We start from the raw sequence: 19,159 nt of genomic DNA, 5'->3' as shown, positions 1-19,159 counted from the left end.
GGATATATAATTTGCAGTCTACTGATAGTCAGCTACTGTGCGATTTTTGATTAAGACAATTTTCGCTTCGGGAAGCGTACGTGACATAAGTAGTGCGCTACATTATCGCGATTGCTTCCCGCTTTAACGATTTAAGCGACATACGTCACAATAATTTAATTAAGGTGAAAGCCTTATGTGCCTCACGAACCTTTCCACAGAGTTTGGTTATCCCTTCGCATGCGTTACAGCCTACATATTTTCTCTCGGATTTTATAGTTAATGCCATTTTATTTATCTCCACACAAAAAGATATCATACCCTACGGAAATTCTCATATGACACATATGCCTCGTATCCAATAATGCCGCATGGAGACATATGAATCATATGTGTTCTCGTATGATCATACAAAATTATTGGACACGTGTCATGCGTGTCATATGAGATTTTTTGATAGGGATGTCATACATGACCACGTTGTCAAGAAAACATCACTGTACCTTACACTTCAGTGTCCATGCGGAACGTTTGACATGAAGACTAAAGCACTGAGCGCATAATAGTTCTATTGGGAAAAGATCCATTTCACTTTTTATGGACTTCAAGTACTCTCTTGGCTGCCAATATTCAACTCTGGCCACAGGTCGGCAATAACGGTGTCGCGGGTCTCCCTCCGAAACTTCTCGCTCAGACGCCTGACTTGCTCGGAGGAGAAATAGTTCTTCCAGTCGCCAACGACTCCCTTCCGCACGTAGTCTATCTTGTCCGCCGAACTACCGGGGTCGTCGTCAGGAGCAGAGCCGGAACCACCGCGAACGACTGTGTGTAGATAGCGCAGACCGTCGTACTCCTCTCCTCGGAACGGGAACTCTCCCTTGTAGAAGTCGTAGATCATGTTGTTCGTGTACTTTTTCATCTCCTCGAAGCTGCTGTACTTGAGCACGTCCTTCAGTACCTTGCCGTCACTGGCCAGCAAGCTGTCCTCGTACTGGGGTCCAAGAAACCTCGCGACCTTTCGCACGGCTGCTTCGGGCTCCTTCTTCATGTCTTCGTAGACGAGAAAGAGCACGTTGGGATCGTGGATGCGTCGGCACCAACCCTTGTAGAAGTCAAAGTAGTCCCCGCTGTCGATTGTGCCCGCTAGGAAGTTCTCGAAGGAGTCATCGAAGTCCCCGTCATACTCATACGACGAGACCATGCGCCAAAAGTGGTGTAACGACACCGCGGCGTCGAAAGGGTTGCGTATAACGACTATGTAGCGCGCCTCCGAAGAGTAACCCGTTCGGTGCAATGGTAGGTGGCTCTTTATGGAACCTGGTCCCTTCGGACTCCAGCGCACGCATTGGGAGCCGCAGACCTCAAAGTAAGGGGACGCGCCATGAAACTCGGCCGCGTTTGCAGGAGGCACGCCGCCGTTCTGGATGAGGTACACGATGTGCTGCATCCACGTCGTGCCGCACTTCATGTAAGTGACGATGAACAGGTCACCTTCTCTGTGGACGTAGTCCATGGCAGACTCTATGCACTCGCGGCGGAAAGCAGTGGCGAATGGTGTGCCCCTGACGAGCTGATGCCTTGGCTTTTTGTTTGTGACATTTCGGTTACCTGTTTGAAAGAAAGAATAAAAAAGGCGAAGAGTGTCATTTTGAACGTAACCATAACCGGAAAAGACCTTAATAAAAGAAAGCGCGTGCTGCATGCTAGCTCAAGTGCAGTAGAGACCATTAGCGGCGGAAGTCGCGAGGTATGATGCGTTAATTGTGACAAACGGTTGATGGCACTTGGCTCCTTGGAACGACTGTCTGCGGGAACATGGTGTGAGGCATTGCATGCTAGGGAGAAAAGGTTGACGCCATGCCGTCTTCTCTTTTCACATTTGCTCGTTGTTTCTATATGACCAGAGGGCATAAAGTTTGTTTTCTTGCATTTATATTTTCGTAAACAGCGTGCGTACACTCACCGAATACGAACCATCACCTGTATGACGCGAATGCATCAACGTTAATTCGATGGGTGAGGTGGAACCCTTGATTTCTGAAACTTCAGAAGATGCTTCCGATTTATTGATTGAATAATGTGTAGCTCTAGAAATACCAAGCATAATATTCTTATGCTAAAAGCTATGTGCGCCGTACTAGAACAAGTAGGTATTCGTTACTGAAATTGATACACCTGACATGAAATATTGTCGTCCGAGAAGTTTATTGGCTCGAAACAATGGCCGGTGAGGCTTGGACAGCGTGGTACTTGATTAGCTATGCATTGAGAACATAGCGCAGTGGGAAACATTGTGACGCAGTGCGCACTTATTTGCAGCCATTCTTGACACCAACGTTATGAAGTCACAGGGTGCATCTCACTTGAAGTGCATCAAGATGAGGGAACGTGGTGACCTTGCTGTCACTGTTTGCGCTGAGCCTTTAACATCACCAGGCCTTTCATAGACCGAGATAGCCTTTCATGGTAGGCTTTTTTTTAAAATGCGAAGCATTTTTAGCGAGCCTCTGCGACTGTGAGCGTATCTATCTATCTATCTATCTATCTATCTATCTATCTATCTATCTATCTATCTATCTATCTATCTATCTATCTATCTATCTATCTATCTATCTATCTATCTATCTATCTATCTATCTATCTATCTATCTATCTATCTATCTATCTATCTATCTATCTATCTATCTATCTATCTATCTATCTATCTATCTATCTATCTATCTATCTATCTATCTATCTATCTATCTATCTATCTATCTATCTATCTATCTATCTATCTATCTATCTATCTATTTACAAAATCGTAGGCGGCTAGCTAGCTAGCTAGCCGCCTACGAAATTGTTGATTTTCACTTGATTGTCACGTTCCACTTGCAGTACAACAACTTCGAAAAACATTTTCGGTACCATAGCCTTGCTGGCGAGTGACGGAACCAATGGTTAGACATAGCGCGCAACTCAGCAACAGTACCAACAGCAACAAACGTAACAGGTATAAATGCATATATTAGTTTACACATGTAGCATTTAGAGATAAGGAAATAAAAGCAGACACATTGAAAATCAAACTTCAACACTATCCGCTAACATAAAACGCTTCATGGCCGCAGAAAAGTTGTGTGCTGCTCTCACATCGGTCGGTATAGCATTCCAAATGTGAGCGTCATGAAACTATATTAGACGCCGAGCATAGGCATCTTTAGCAACCGGTAAATTAAAGCAATTGTTCGCCGCAGACCTTGTGCTGAGAGCCGGTAACGTAAAGGCGCTTAGCGATAAAGCGTCGTCATGTTGTTCTAGTCTGTGTATTATATCTGCAATGCTTAATACGTGAACTGAGTCAAGCGGAAGTACGCGCATATGTTGGAACTGTTGTTTACTGGTATCCGTCCTATTCTGAGAGAGATAGAGAGAAAGCTCTTTAATGAAAAACAGAGAATTCTGCCGGCGTACCTAAAGGCGCCTACATGCTACTCTGTATAGGGGAGGGGAGTGAGGACAGAAAGGCCCTAGTAGGAGGAGGGCAGAAAAAAAGAAGGAGAAAAAAAAGAAGATAATATGATCGTGGTATGTACATGTCACAACGTAATGATGCTGATGTAAGTTAAGTTACAGTTTATCAATTCGGTGAATGTCCTCGAGGAATCGGAACAGAAATTTTAATATTTTACGTTGCTGAGAAGGAGAAGACGTAGGTCCGAGTATATTCCTGAGATCTAGCGGTGCTTGGGAAGTTGAGCATATTCTACTTTCGAGACAAGTTCTTTCATCTCTGTATGCCTGGCAATCTATTATGTTCTATTGTTTCTAGAGCACCACAGTTATCACAGTATGGGTCAGTGGTCAAATCAAGGCGGCACATATAGCTATTGGTGAATGCTGCGTTGAGGCGAAGACGATGATAGAGTGTCTCAAGGTGACGAGGAAGGTGATGCGGAAGTCTTGTTTTTAAGTCAGGGTCTATGGAGCGGAGAAAGAGGTCTTGAGGCAAAAGATTCCATAACTGATCCCTCTCTCGGTGGGCGTTCTTCTTTGCCATTTCTGATGCATCTGATTTAGTGAAGTGTGTCCGTCGAATTTTCCTTAAGCATATACCTCTACGTGCAGCTAGATCCGCTTTTTCATTTCCGTATATGCCGCAGTGTCCGGGAATTCACTGGAACATGACAGTGTGACCAGACACAGTGGCCATGTGGTGGATGTAACCAATGTCTCGGGTCACCGGATGTTGTTGACGAGTGGCGTTGATGTTGCTCATGCTCTGTAGGGCTGCTTTCGAATCCGTTAAAATGACCCATCGTCCAGGAGGTTGCCGCTGGATGTAAAGAATGGCTTCCCTTATCGCGTACAGTTCGGCTGACGTGCTTGTTGTTAGCCGTTCAAGACGGTAAGAGAAACATTGGTCCGTTGAAGATATGTATTAACCACTTGACGAACTATGGGAAGAGCAAGACCCGTCGGTAAAGATGTGAGCCGAACTGAAGTATTTCTTGGCGATGCATTCTAGGGTGATTTGCAAATCTCAGCTTGTGGCACATTCTTTTTCGAGTTGATACCGGGGATGTGTGAACAGACTTGCTTGGATGACAGTGTCCACGGTGGAAAATTCAAGGGCATGAGCTCTCGCATCATTACAGGAATGGGGGCAGTTATTAAAGACGATAGTCTCGGACTTAAACGCAGAAATTGTCTGTCTTTCTGTCTGTCTTTCTGTTTGTCGGCACGTCCCTCGATTCAACCACTCGCCAAAGTTGAACCACTTGCCCAAGGCCAGCCATTAGCGCAGGTTCTTTTACATTGTTGATCAAAAAGCAACATTACGCATATCTGGCCAACATCACTAGGAAGTGGCGGTTTTCCTTTAACAGAAAATACATAGATACGCAATTTTAAAGACCTTGGTGCGTTTATGAGACAGTAACGTTTATTAAAAGATTGCCACAGGAGATGCGCTCCAAGCCGAGCAAGCGCGAGCGCCAACAGCCACCGTCTTCGCTTTTCTTTCGCAGGCTTCTTGTCTGCGCCGTAAGACAAATCACTCCCCCGCGGAAAAGGAGCCATTGCCTAAGGAACAGGTACAGCTGTGGGTCATAATGGGCTTCACGTCACGCGAACAGTCTCGCGGCCGCGAGACGGCGGCCGTAGGATTGAACAGGCTCAATCATATAGTTAACTGGGGATGCGACGTAGGACGCGGTAGGGGCCTTCGACTTAGGCAGTGTTTGTGAAAAGGCGAAGAGGGAGCGCGAAGCCACACCAACGTTCCAGGCGAATACGACTGAGGAGGCGTTTTCGTCGTGACGGTCCTTCTGGCCCTATCGCCCTACAATTACAACCCTTCTTAAGGTGCGCTTAAATGCGATGCGCTGAAACGTCTTCCTCCGTGCCCTCTGCACAAGCTTGTGTGTTTCGGTTTCGGTTCATTCATTGAAAACAGGGGGCGCCGCTCGGCATGTGTTTTACCCAGCGACGTTAAATAAAAGTGTGTGGAGAGTACGTTGAGTGCGGACGTTTCTTCTCCTTCGGCGCATCGCGCCAAACAGTTTCGGGCTGGCCGGCGTCCCCACCGGTCGCGTTGGTCACCGCCGGTATTCGCCTGCCGCTGCGCCGGGATAACCCGCAACACAGCACTTGTTTCGACGTATTGCCATGGCGTCCATATCTCACGAGCGCTCTTCTATCGTCTTTAAATTCGAAGCACGCAGATGCGGCCAATTTTCTCGCGATTGAGTTAGCGATTAGCAATCAAGGAAGTGCATAAAATAACTCGTCTTCCACATTTCTGCTATTCGCGTTCGTATCGCTAAATTCGAACATTGCCGTTCGTAGAGGCTTCTGCTGCGTTCGTAGCTAAAAACATTGCCGAGAGGAGCGATAAACATCGTAAGTACACGGACGCACGATATCTGCCTGCGACGAGCGCCCCAATACGTATGATTTATTGCTGGTGCATCTCCAACGTGCAGCGCTGTTGGCGATCATGTAACCATAGATTTTCAATATTATGCGGCCGTCACTTGCCGCACTACCACTCGTTCACTATGCGGGACCACTTCTGAAGAAAGACAGTGACCCACGGGACTGGTGGCGTACTGTAGGCACCTTCAGATACGCCAATCTGGCAAACCTTTGCCCCATGTAACTCCCTATACCAGCCACTTCTGTTCCAAGCGAGCGTGCCTTTTCAGTAACAGGGGGGGGGGGGTTGTCTCTGTTACAAGGGAGCGCCTGCTGCCTGATCATGTGGAGCAACTCATATTTCTTCATGATAACATGTATTCATTACTTTCATTGTGCCGTGATATTTGCTTGTGTTGTGATGTGCATTGTGCTGGCCTAGACATTGTGTTCTGGAGATAGCATTGTATGTTTTGTTGCCAGTCAGGCTGTTAATGTTTTCTGTTAATGTTTTTAATGTTAATGTTCAAATAGCTACATGTTAAATAAAATACTGTTACTATGGAGGCATTTTTCTTTTGATATTCGATATTTGATTCGATATTTGAAGGTGGATATTCGTATTCGATTCGTATTCGAAAAATTTGATATTCGCACACCCCTAGTCAAGAGGTAAGCATCTTGCTTCCGCTACCGTTCCGACGCACGAAGATCCTTTTGGTAGGCCAAGGCAGATCCGTAGAGAGTTGTTGCGTGCGGCATCAAGTTTCTTTTTGCTGGTCAATGATATTCGCTGTAGTACTGGCAGACTGTAGCGCAAAATACCGTCGACATAAGATTTGTGCAGAAGTATCATCGAGTGGCAGCCGCTACCCCATTGTGCTCCTGCCATGTAGCGGAGTACTTGTGAGAATGCAGAGATCCTTGCTAAAATGCAATAATTCCTATTGCGCTCTTTTGTAAGCGGCTGAGAGATTTCAAATACGTTTTATATGTGCTGCCCCACTGTGCTATGCATTTGGCTCAGATGAGATGAGATGATGAGATGAGATATGAGATTTCCAGTTCATATATGAATCAAACATGACAGCTAAATATTTAAACACGGATACTCGCTGCAACAGTGCAGACCCTAAATGTAACTTAACGCTACCGAAATTGGTCTATATCTTTGTGGAGTGAAAAACCATGTGTCAAGTTTTGTCTGTAATAACAGTTAGGTGGTTTCGTTTAAGCCATGAATGAACTCTCCGTAGGTCCTCGCTGATTTCAGCTTCGATCTGATTTGGGCTGCCTCCAACAAAAATTTATTTGAACGACAGGTACTGAATGAACGAGACGTAACATCAACGCAGAGCAGGTGTTAGTAATACTATCTCGGGTTTTACGCGCTAAAACTACGATATGATTATGAGGCACGCCATACATGAGGGCTCCGGAAATTTCGACCATATTGTGCACATTAACGTGTACTGACATCGCACAGAACACGGGTCTCTAGCATTTCACTTCCATCAAAATGCGACCGCGACAGCCGGGATCGAACCTGCGACTTTCGGTTCAGTAGCCGAGCACCGTAACCACTGTACCGCCACGGTGGAGTTAAGCAGTTGTTCGGAAATTCCAGTGAATAAGAAGCGATGGGACAACAAACGTTAGGCCAACTTGAGTTACCTTGAGCTCTGCTCGACTGCTGCTGCTAATCTCCAAGTCGTGGATTCAATTCCCGTCACGGATACCGCATTTACATCGGGATGAAGTGCGAGAACACCCGAACACTTAGACTAAGGTGTATGTTAAAGATTCTCAGGTGGTCAGAGTTTATCTGGGCTCCTTCACTACGGCAGCCCTTATAATCGTATTGTGGTTCTGGCGCCTAAAGCTTCAAAAATGAATTTTAACCATATCTGCTTGGCGTTCCCACACTCCTTTTTCTACAAACAGACGACTCGTATACAAACTGGCTGGGTCTCGAAAAACGTTTAGCTTAGTGAGCTGAAAGTTGAAAAGAAAGTCTCGCCAGTAATAACTGCAGAAAAAAAGAATTTTTGAGCGAGCTATCGCCTAAAGTATTTGGCAGAAAGTCTATATTTATCTCCTATCGAAGTACTCATTGTCGGACAGGCGCCGTTGTGTTTCAACCGATTTAGCAACGCAAACGAGATTCACCACTAGACGCATATTCGTGACGACTGGTTTACAGGTTGAGGAAGGAAAAGTTCTGATAACCACGGTGAACATTGCAGCGTCGACAAGCTTTCGGGTAAAATATCTGCGATATTACGTGCAAAAACTACAATACACTATTAATCAGGTCCCGCTTAAAGTGCTAGATACAAAAAGGAAACCGGAAATTTTTCGTATGGCTTCCTGGATATAGCCAGCATTTAACCAGGACCTGATTAATGATTAAGAGGCACGCCGTAGTTGAGGACTTCGGAAATTCCGTCTCTCTGGGCGCAAAGCAACATGTACAACACCAACGTAGACAAAAAAATCAACAGCAGAAACAACGATATGAATAATAATTGTCGGGGTTTAACGTGTCAAAACCACGATGTGATTATGAGGGACGCCGTGCAGTGGAGGGCTAGGGTAATTTCGACTACCTGGGGTTCCTTAACATGCACCTAAATTTAAGTACACGGGCCTCGAGCATTTTCGCATCTATCGAAAATGCGGCCGCCGCGGCCGGGATTCGATCCCGCGACCTTCGGGTCAGCAGTCAAACACCATGACCTCTAGACCACCGTGGCGGCAGTGTTCGGGTTTTAGGAGTAAAGAATGCGAAAATCTATGTGAATGCCGTCCCAGACATGTTTCCCGAGTTTTATGAAACTGTTTATTAGGCTTAATAAACGCCGTTGGAGCATGTCTGTGTGATGGAAACGTGCGCCCTTCTACTGTGATTCTCCGCAATAAACTGTAAACAGTAAATGGCAATGCTCACTGGCCGTTCGCGCATGTCGGCATGTTTATTATCTGCGGCACACTTTTAACCTTCCCGGGAGCCTTGCAAGACGCATTCTTTTTCAAATGCAGGACAGAGGAAACCGTCAATATTTTTTGTAGTAAAAGTTTTCCAGAAATAGCAATAAAAATTATATTATAAGCTCGGCGTACATTGTAGCCAAGGTGATATAAATCTCAACCTCTCCACAGCAAGACAGTTACAGCAGAACAGAACAGTGCGTTTACAAAACTTGGTCCCCACAAGCGTGCAAGATATCTGGTCTACGGCAGATGTGCATGACCGCGCGCCTATATCGCAACGCATTGTTCTACCAACGCTTCTTCTGCAATATTTTGAAGAAGAGAGCTAACACGAACCTGTTGAATACACATACAAAAGCTCTCACCTTGGGTCACCGGCATGTCGTCTGCGGCTTCGGTGTGCGGCATGTTTGTCATGGCCTGGGCTGACGAAGTACAGTACGGTGTCCTAGTTGCACACCTTCTTCGTTTTAACTGAACAACTCAGTGTTAAGCGGGCACAGTTTTCTAATCTGCTCAGGACAAACGTATACGTTTCGATGCACGTGGATCGAGGCGACGGATGACTGATAAGACAAGACAAATAAAGGTGAGCTGAAGAAAAACAATTCGGATACGCTTCCGGCGACATAAACTTGCGATGGGCTCTGTATTGCTTCCCGCCTGGAACGCCTAGCCGCCTGTGTGATCGATACCGGTAGAGACGGGCATCCGTACGACGCAGGTGTGACCTCAGCCAACGCGGAGCCGGCACGAGGCAGATCGGCGCATGGGCGGTATTGCCAACGCGGAAATGACGGAATTGTCGTGCCGGAGAGCGCTCGTCGAAGAAGGAAAATTGTGAGTGCAAATGCTGTGTCTCTGTGTGTGTGTGTGTGTGTGTGTGTGTGTGTGTGTGTGTGTGTGTGTGTGTGTGTGTGTGTGTGTGTGTGTGCGCGCGCGCGCGCGCGCACACACACACACACACACACACCTTGATATGTTATTACTTGTCAGCCACAGCCGTTTTATTTTTTTTCCCCACAGAGCTCAGTCGTTCAGTTCAATGACGCGATCCTCTCATGACTAACGCCGCAAGGTTATCTGCGGCTACTTGATCTTATACGTGAAAGGGTCCGTGACACGGTTCTCTTGAAGTTATGTAAGCAGTTGCGCTACAAGTGCCGTAAATATTCAGCGCGGTCATCTAAGCAAAACAGCTCGTATCAAGGGAGCTATGCGGTCGATTAAATATGACTTTCCTTTGGGCCGTGATTTTCCCTCTCGATTTCTTTGACAAGCGGTCGGGGCAGAACGCTTTCACCGGTCGGCTAGTGCTTCGAAAAACTTGCGCTACCGACTTACCTTAATAATAATTGTTGGGGTTTTACGTTGGAAAACCAAGACAACAACTAGCGCTTTATCAGATACACATGCGGTATCCAGGGTACATACAGGTTTACACAGATGGCTCAAGTATCACAACGTCTTCAACATCGGCATTTATCATACCACAGCTCAATATTCAGGAATCATTTAAATTATGTCGTACGATGTCATCTACTACAGCAGAGCTTTTCGCTATTCTGTATGCTATAAAATTTACAAACTCGGCAGCAGACGCGAGAAAATGGGTACTTTTCAGCGACTCACAGGCCGCATTAAGATCACTCTCGAGTACAAACACGACAGTAATTAGTGATAGCATGACATACGAAACGCTGAAAGAGCTCACCAAAGCAAGCAAGGCACAACATGAAATCAAATTCCAATGGATACCTGGCCATTGCAACATTCCTGGAAACACAGCTGCCGATGAAGCGGCACGACAAGCACATCGTAAAGATGTTACTATTTCTTTACCACTTTCGAAAAATGAATTGCGTGATCTTATAAAGGCTACAACTTTCAGAATGATCAGAACTGCTTGGTTTGACCAAAGTACAAAGAGCTGTGATTTATATCACATCGATCCATTCATTGAATTCAAAATTACGCTAGCATTAGATAGAAGTATGGAAACTCTTATTCACCGATTGAGGCTAGGCACCGCATACACAAAACATTTTTTGCGCAGAATTGGTAGAGCTGAAACTCCCGAATGCGAATGTGGATTTATAGATGAAGACGTATGTCACCTTCTCATAGACTGTCCACATCATGACACACCGCGACGCCGTCTTAAATCGGAACTGTTGGCATTAGACCGCAGACCGTTTAGCTTGAGGAAACTTCTGGGCCCGTGGCCAACTATAGAGTTTTACAGACGCAAGGTTTAAAAGCGTTAACACGTTTCTTACAAGACAGCGGCATTGCTGACAAGTACTAAGAAATACCGAAACTTTCATTTGTGTAAAACATGTCGTACTTATTATGCGCAGTCTCATATGACACCCATCATATGTGTGTGCTGAAGTGAATAACGTATCGACTGTTATGTACTCACGAGCGAATACATCTTAAAGACCAGACGTGTGCTCTGCTGTTTTGTGCTGGTCGGACCAAATATTAACGACGGACATTATCAGAGACTTCATTCGCTGTCTTTGGAACATTTCTTTATCATTTTGTTGTGATATGTGCCTATAAGTGTGTTTTTGCATATGTGTACCCGAGTGTTCTATTTTACATGAACTGCCTTGTATGTTTTACTTTAAGATATGTGTTCAAGTTTCACTCAAGGGCTAAGGAGTAGCCGGTGCCATAATTGTGCGCCAACATCTCCTTATATATCATATCAATAAAAAAACATGGCTGATCCATCCGTCATAGGAATCGGTATAACACGAAAGTGAAACGTGTCTTCATAGAAGTAGTGCTTATTGTGTAGTGATATATGAGAGCTTGTACAATGTCTATTCGTGTTTGGCAGCTATAGCACCGTTTGACGTGGATTCACCTATGTTGACAGCATGTCTCTATAGCGACGACTAACGCCCATGATCATGATTAAACTGCTGTGGTAGCAGACGGTGTGAACATATATTTGGACACAGCGAATCGTGAATCGCGCGTAAGGATGATATCAACAGGCTCATAATCAACACTGGTACCCGGTATGCGCTTCTTCAAAGCGTAGTCAATTAAGGAGAGAAACGGCACGGTGTGCGCTTTCTAGTAATGGGTAGCCGACGCCTGTGATCATGCATACATAACACACACTGCGCTTCAGCAACACGGCAGGTAGAGGTTCGTAGCCTGAGCCGCAAACGCGTGCGTCCCGCTGGCCTCTGTCTCTCAGGCGCTGCTCTCGCTCCACCAAGGCACGACATTCGCCCGTCGAAATCGCGTCCTTTCTGCAACGCATATTGCAGCAGTTTTGTTAGTCCCGTTGGTGCACGTGGAAGCTGCACTACTCCGATGAGCCAACGCACGCTACGCTAACACGAATCCAAAGGCAAAGAACCTAACTGCGTCAAGGGTGCCTCGGCGACGCCAGCGCGGCCAGTCTACCTCTCTGGTATCGAGACGCTTTAACCATTACCTCCGATATCGCGTGCAATCTCGGAGTAAGCGCTAGTAAGTGTCGATCGTGAAGCATTACTTCTTTTTCCCATCTCACAGATGGCGGCACCGCCCCGCTCCGCCCGCCGCGAAAGAGAATGTGTGAAAGATATAAGGCACGTTCGCGCCGTGTCTAGCATCTCTCGAGTTAGCTTACTCGGTAGGGCGTTGGGCGCTTGCCGTCGCGGCCGCAACGTCGTGGGTTCGATTCCCAGCGGGGTGTCTTTTTCTTGGTTTTTTTTCTTTCTCACCCGTTGGCGTCCATTTTATCAACGTCATATCCGTGACGGATGTACTTGGTGGACCCCGGCATATAAAAACATTTTCGTGTTAAAAAAATTACGAGATAGATTATGATTAAGAGGTTCTTCAACCTGCACCTAAATCTAAGTACACGGGTCTCCCTCATTTCGCGTCCATCGAAATGCGGCCGCCGCGGCTGGGATTCGATACCACCTTCAGGCCAGCAGCCGAGCACCATATAACCGCTAGACCAAGGTGGCGGATTACCTGCTTACCCTGCTGAAGCGTTCCCTATACCATTCCAAATAATTCCATATGTTTCCGCAAAATCTTTAGGAAATATATGACAACTATATGGAAAACACATGGTCTGTATATGGACTCCATGAGTATCAACATGGAATTACTGTAGCGTCATATATAACGTTTCACCAGGTAATTCTTCGTATAATATCGTGAAAACTGAGTGCTTTTTGAAGAGTGGGAAGCAGGCTTCATCAAGCCACAGCGTAGTGGAAGCAACACAGTAACAGTCGCACAAAAAAGAAAGTGACATTCATTTTCGGTCAACGCGAAAGACGTGACGCTGAAACAGGGTACCTTACTGTATGATCAACTTTTGACTAGACGCAGCTCTGTCCTGCTTTTCACTCATGGAATCCCATATCGGGCCACAATTTAGCGATCCCGGAGTACCGCGTTTCATTTTGAAATCTCTCCTTCAGCCTCTTCACCTGTTCCGGAGAGAAGTAGTTCTTCCAGTCTCCGACTACGCCTTTGCGGACGTAGTATATCTTGTCCGCGGAGGCGGAAGACCCGTCCTCGCGACCGCGCGCGTTGTGCACGACTTCGTGTAGTTTACGTAGACCTCCGTATTCTGCTCCCTTAAACGCGAAATCGGTCGCGTAGAAGTCGTGGATCATGTCATTGGTGTACTTCTTCATCTCCTCGACGCTGCTGTACTTGAGCACGTCTTTGAGAACCTTGCCGTCATTGGCCAACAGGCGTCGCTCGTACTCAAGTCCGAGGAACCTCGCGACCTTGAGTATGGCAGCCTCGGGATCCTTCTTCATGTCCTCGTAGACAACGAAGAGCACGTTTGGATCAGAGCTGCGTTCGTACCAGTCTCTGTAAAAGGCGAAGTAGTCTCCGCTCTCTATGTAATTGTTCATGAAGTTCTCGAAGGAGTCGTCGAAGCTACCCTCGTACCCGTAGGCGGATATCATGAACCAGAAGTGGTGCATCGACACCACGACGTCGAATGGGTTCCTGATAACGACGATGTACTTAGCCTCGGGAGAGTAGCGGATCTGGTGCAAAGGTAGGTGGGTCTTGACGGCACCGGGTTTCTTGACCCACTGCATGCATTCAGCTCCACAGACCTCGATGAACGGCGAAGCCCTGTAGAACTCTATGGCGTTAGCTGGAGGCACGCCATCGTTTTGGATGAGGTACACGATGTGCTGCATCCACGTAGTACCGCACTTGACGTAGGTGACTATGAAGAGATCACCCTTGCGGTGTATGTAGTCCATGGCAGACTCGATGTACTTGGGATGGAAGTACCCCGCAATTGGAGTGCCCCTGACCACCATCATGTACGGCTTCTTGATGTTGTTTGTCTTTACTCCTGGGAAACAGATACGGTAAATTAGATTAGTAAAGACGATAGTCTTTCTTCGGGAACTTAAACGCAGAAATTTTGGTCTGCCTGTGTCTTTCTGTTTGTCTGTCGGTCGCCCGATTCAGCCACCCGGCCAAACTTTGACCACTTGCTGAACGCCCAGCCACCTGAACTGGTAGCACCGTTCATACTTGTGAACATTGTCTATCAAAAAGCAAATGTTACGCATATCAGAGGCGCAACATCAATACGTAAGTATTAGGTGGTGTGTTCCTTTACTAGAAAATACATAGATACGTAGTTCTAAAGACCCCAGTGTTTCTTAGGCTGCGCGGAAAATGCTAGTGTTTTTTGGCCTGCGCTGCAAATGCGATGCTGTGAGCCAGATGCGGCGATTCAACATAGAGGAGGAGGACTCATGTAGTACGGCCGGCAAAAGACTATCGTCTTTTGACGACGTTTAGAGCAAAGCACGCAGATACGCGGCCAATTTTTAGATGCGAAGCAGCTTTTGCACGGGGCTGTGTCCGTCCTTCCCTTATGCGTCCGCTCCCCCACGTGCATGCGCCAACTCTGCCCTCTCTCCTCACGTGAGCGCGAGGAGGTGGGAGGAGGTGGCGTGAGCGCTGCCTCCGCTTCGTTTTATGAGGCACGCCGCAGTTGTTGACTCCGGATCAATCGTGCCCACCTGAGGTTCTTTAACACGCGCCTAAATAAAAGTGCACGAGTGTTGTTGCATTTCGCTGTAATCGAAGTACGCTCGCCGTGGGCGGAAATCGTACCTGCGTTTCCAGCGCGACAGCTTCGCTACTAAGCTAACACGTGATAGCTTGCAAAGTTTATACCGCGAAATCTAGGAAAGAAGCACTAATGGGCCCTTCTTTGTCGCTTTGCTCGTTTAAGATTTCCAAACCTTGGCATTTATATGCCAACTACCGAAACGTCATACCTTGCTTAGCTCATAGCATAACCCTTCTATAGGTTTCAATCCAAAGCTTAACACTGAACAAATTTATAGACTGTTGTTAGTTTCCATCCTTTCTTTTCCGTTCTACCCAAAACTAAGAATTCTCTAGTCGCTTTAAAGGGACACTAAAGTGGAACAGCGAATCGGTTTAGATCCATAAATAAAAATTGTACTCTGGCAACTCCAATGTCGTTGATTTCGCCATCATAGGCTTATTAATACAGGAGAAAATCAAGGGCAAAGTTTTATTTTTAAATCTCGCGTCGAAATTGCCACATGCGATGTCACGGATTGGAAAGTGTATTTTTTGTATTTCGGCAACATTGGCTCAACAAAATTTCCTGAAACTTGATGTGTTAAGTCTATGGCTCCTTCAGATGACAATGTACTTATTGTTTACTGATTAGGAAATACGCACATGCCGTCTAAATCTATGACGTCACGACGTTTGGTGCTGGAGATTCAAGGTGGCGTTGCCCGTCAAAGAACCCCAGGTGGTCGAAATTTCTGGAGTCCTCCACTACGGCGTCTCTCATAATCATATCTTGGTTTTGGGACGTTAAACCCCAGATATTATTATTATTAAGGTGGCGTCGCCGCGCCATCAGTATTTTCTTTTTGCTTGCTTTCTCGCTTGCCAAGCCTCTTCTCGTGGCAAGCACGGTTGTTTTGGAATTTGAAAGAGTGATTTGCTAATACGAGAAAGATAGTTTTTCTTTAGTGTCCCTTTAACGTACCGTACGCATGTATAAATTGGAGGATATTTCTACAAGTACTTACTGTCTTTATCGTGCGTCTCGTGCATTTCGCCAGTGACGTGGCTTGGCTTAGAAGACGTCGGTCTACCTTGACACGTCTTCGTCCAGAGTGAGAACAGCTCTGATCAGGTGGCTGTTACCTCGCGGCACTCCTACGACGCCCGGACCGGTCTAATCTCCCTAGGTGAACAACACGCTTTTCTTTGTCTCTATAAGTGCAAGACGAAATTAGCGAGCTCGTTGGAATTTCGGGCCATCAGAGATAAGGGAGCCTCTCCTTGGGTTTGTAGTTGGCGCGTATAAAGATATCGGCTAGTTCTCTTGCTTCAGCATGGTCGCTCAATGGTTATGGCATTCTCTTGCGAGCGAGGTCGCGGATTTGATTGCGGACGACGCATCATCAGGGTTACATTTTGACGTGTTGATAGACGTAGTAAATTAATCCCCACCATGCGCACGCACGGCATGCGGCATGTTGGAATGCATCGATGCTTGCATTTCGGGTCATTGTAATTTATCGTCCATGTGAGTTTCACATTCCTCGCATGGTTTAAGCACGCTATTTTGAAAGCGATTTATAGTACTTACCCGCCGCGGCAATGATAATTCTTGCGGGTTTCCGTCCCAAAACCACGATATGATTACTAGAAGCACGGTAGGGGGGGCAAGGTAAATGTAACTGGTGACGAAGCTTCCATAGAAGCCCATACGTTGAGAAAATGGCGGATCATCAGCTGATCACGGCGCTTAGCGCCATCCGTGTGAGGAGGGAACACCTCTCATGGAACAAAAAAATTTGCAGTGGCTTAGCTCGGCTATGCCAGGATATACGTAGCGTTAGCAAAGGTTCAGCTGATTATTCTTAGCTTTCCAGATTGTCTAGGATCATTAGCCTTCTTCTGGTCATTCTTCGTACACTGAACCGCTAATTGCCAGGCATCTACTTCGGCATCCGATGAGATAAGCTTCTCGGCTCTTCTGCGCTGTTGAGCAGTATTTGCGCTCTCCTTCTCCATGGCGTTACCCACCTGCAAACGCTAGTCAGAGGCGCTATCAAGCGGCTCCAGCGCAGTGTCAGACGGCGACTGTACAGCGAAGGCGAATAGCTGCGCGCGCGCCGGCGCCAGTGTGTCTGCCATGGCTACGAGGTCACTCCTCTCGAATGCGCAGACCAGCAGCGGCGAGTTGCGCACGGCGGTGGCGGAGTCTGCGTGCGCGCCGGCGCCAGTGTGTCTGCTGCGGCTACGACGTCACTCCTCCCGAACGCGCAGACAAGCAGCGGCGAGCCGCACGTGGAGGTGGCGGAGAGCGCGTGAGATGCCGGCTCCGGTGAGCCAGCTGTGTGACATCATTGATCCTCGCGCATGCGCAACACGGCTCATGAGTATCCATGTGAAATCGGCTCCGGCTAGGGAAGTGAAATAATGAAAGGCAAGGCAATAATGAAAATAGGCGTTTTTCTCAAATAGTCAAGGTTTTCAACAAGTGCCCCCCCCCCCCCCCCCCGAAAAAAAAAAACGCCAGGCCTGCGCTGAAACCGCAGCACAGTCACAGCGAAAGCTGGAAGAGCAGCGTTTCTAGAGCCTGTTGTAAGCTCTCTTGGGGCTACAATACAAGTACACTAGAAAGGTACCCACTACGCCATAAATCACAATTTTCGTGAAGTTGGGAAGCACCTACTAAGCCGTTATTCGTCATTCTGCGGAGAAACGAGGCACCAGCTACACGTCTGTAAGGCACTATGTGCACTTTGTTGACGCGACGACTGATGACAATGAAGAATTATGGCTCAGCCCTTTGTAATGGGTTGGAAGCTTTAAACGGCCCACCAATTATGTAATTTGCATTGGGTGACGCCCGGTCGCTATTCCCCTCTCCCGTCATGCTGTATATCATACGGTGACGTTGGAGAGAGACGGGGGGGGGACGAAGAACTTTACTGAGACCCCGAGGAAATTGATCATGCGCTTATGGGCTTCCTTGGAAACCAATACAAGTGCACTTGCGAGGAACTCACTACGCTATAAATCATTGTAATTTTTGAGAAGTAGGGCAGCAGGCACTGTGCCATTTTTCGTCATTCTACGGAGAGCCGTGGTATCTGTTAAACGCATGTAAGGCATTATGCGCACTTTGTTGATGCTGTGCCTGATGACGATGAAGAATTATGGCAGAGCCCTTTGTAATGGGTTGGAAGCATTCAACAACCTACTCGTCGCGCAATTCGCATTGTGTGACGCCTGGCTGCGCATTTGTTGCTATGGAGCTGCTGATTTGGGATTATGTCACGTACAAGTATATTTAACAACTTATATCCGAGTCTCAGCACATAACGAACGACGTGGCCGCTAGGCTGATTTGGTCACATTTGACGTACTATAACTCGTTAGCAACCAAAATAATGCAACGTTTTTTTATGTAGAATGGTAGATGATGTTCTTGACTTCAATCAGAGGGATATAAAAAAATTAAAAATGGCCTTTTTGAAAAACTATTTTTAAAGTTGGGTGTTTTTGGTAAATTACTTACGTTTCAGCCCAATTATCAGTGAAACGGAGCAAGATAAAACCACGCAAATTATTTTAAAAGAGAGCGAAAGTATAAAAGTTAATAGGTACCGATTTTTATTATCCTCACTTTAACTTGCTTGCAGCGATAAAGTCCTGAAATACAGCAAGGTATTTTGTGCGATTTGCCAAGTTTGTGATTTTTTTTCGTCAAAAGTGCTTCGACAAGCAAAGGAAATAATACTCATAAGATTTTATTTCACTTGTTCTTTGAGGGGAATAAGTGTTGTGACCATGAAGGGCACAGTTTTTTCCCTAGGTGAGCTCAAAATTCAGAAATCGCGATATTGGAGGAAAAGTGTTTTTTGCGGCCAAAATTTGTATTTTTTTTTTCAGGCAAACAATTTTTTTTTCGCAAAACTAACTTCTAAATCATTGTTCTGTGTGTAATGCCTAGACCTACAGTAAATTTGATCAAAATCGGAGATGGTGACCGGGACCTCGTGTTCGATCTTTCCTGGACACAGCCATCTGTGTTTTGCCTTATTCTCCGATAAATTACCGTTACGTGTAACGTATACACTCATGCTAATTGTAGCGAGATTCTAACAGGAATAATACCAGGCACTGCGTATTCACGAAGGAAACCGGGCCGCCGGAATACTGATTCACGAAAATCCAGCGAACACAGCACTCCGAACCGTTG

The 19,159-nt window shown here is 46.5% G+C and overlaps 3 protein-coding genes across 3 annotated transcripts in view; 1 reads left to right on the top strand and 2 right to left on the bottom strand.

Annotated features, from left to right (window-relative positions):
* The window catches only part of LOC125756112 (uncharacterized), a 109,155-nt gene that overhangs the window by 34,849 nt on the left and 55,147 nt on the right, over positions 1–19,159 (top strand). The gene's annotated exons all lie outside the window — the stretch shown is intronic.
* LOC119396099 (sulfotransferase 1C4) lies at positions 66–9,770 on the bottom strand. The gene is made up of 2 exons (XM_037663189.2): positions 9,237–9,770; positions 66–1,587 (listed from the first exon to the last, which is right to left on the bottom strand). Exons 1-2 carry the CDS (start codon positions 9,286–9,288, stop codon positions 584–586), a joined length of 1,056 nt encoding a protein of 351 aa, XP_037519117.1. The 5' UTR covers positions 9,289–9,770; the 3' UTR covers positions 66–583.
* LOC125756205 (sulfotransferase 1E1-like) lies at positions 13,168–16,045 on the bottom strand. Its single transcript, XM_049416908.1, has 2 exons — positions 15,969–16,045; positions 13,168–14,227 (listed from the first exon to the last, which is right to left on the bottom strand). The coding sequence occupies exons 1-2, from the start codon at positions 15,991–15,993 to the stop codon at positions 13,245–13,247; spliced, it is 1,008 nt and encodes a 335-aa protein (XP_049272865.1). The 5' UTR covers positions 15,994–16,045; the 3' UTR covers positions 13,168–13,244.

Source organism: Rhipicephalus sanguineus, chromosome 6 (genome assembly GCF_013339695.2).
Source record: "Rhipicephalus sanguineus isolate Rsan-2018 chromosome 6, BIME_Rsan_1.4, whole genome shotgun sequence".
NCBI classification, from domain to species: domain Eukaryota; kingdom Metazoa; phylum Arthropoda; class Arachnida; order Ixodida; family Ixodidae; genus Rhipicephalus; species Rhipicephalus sanguineus.
This window is presented reverse-complemented; position numbering and strand designations above follow the sequence as displayed.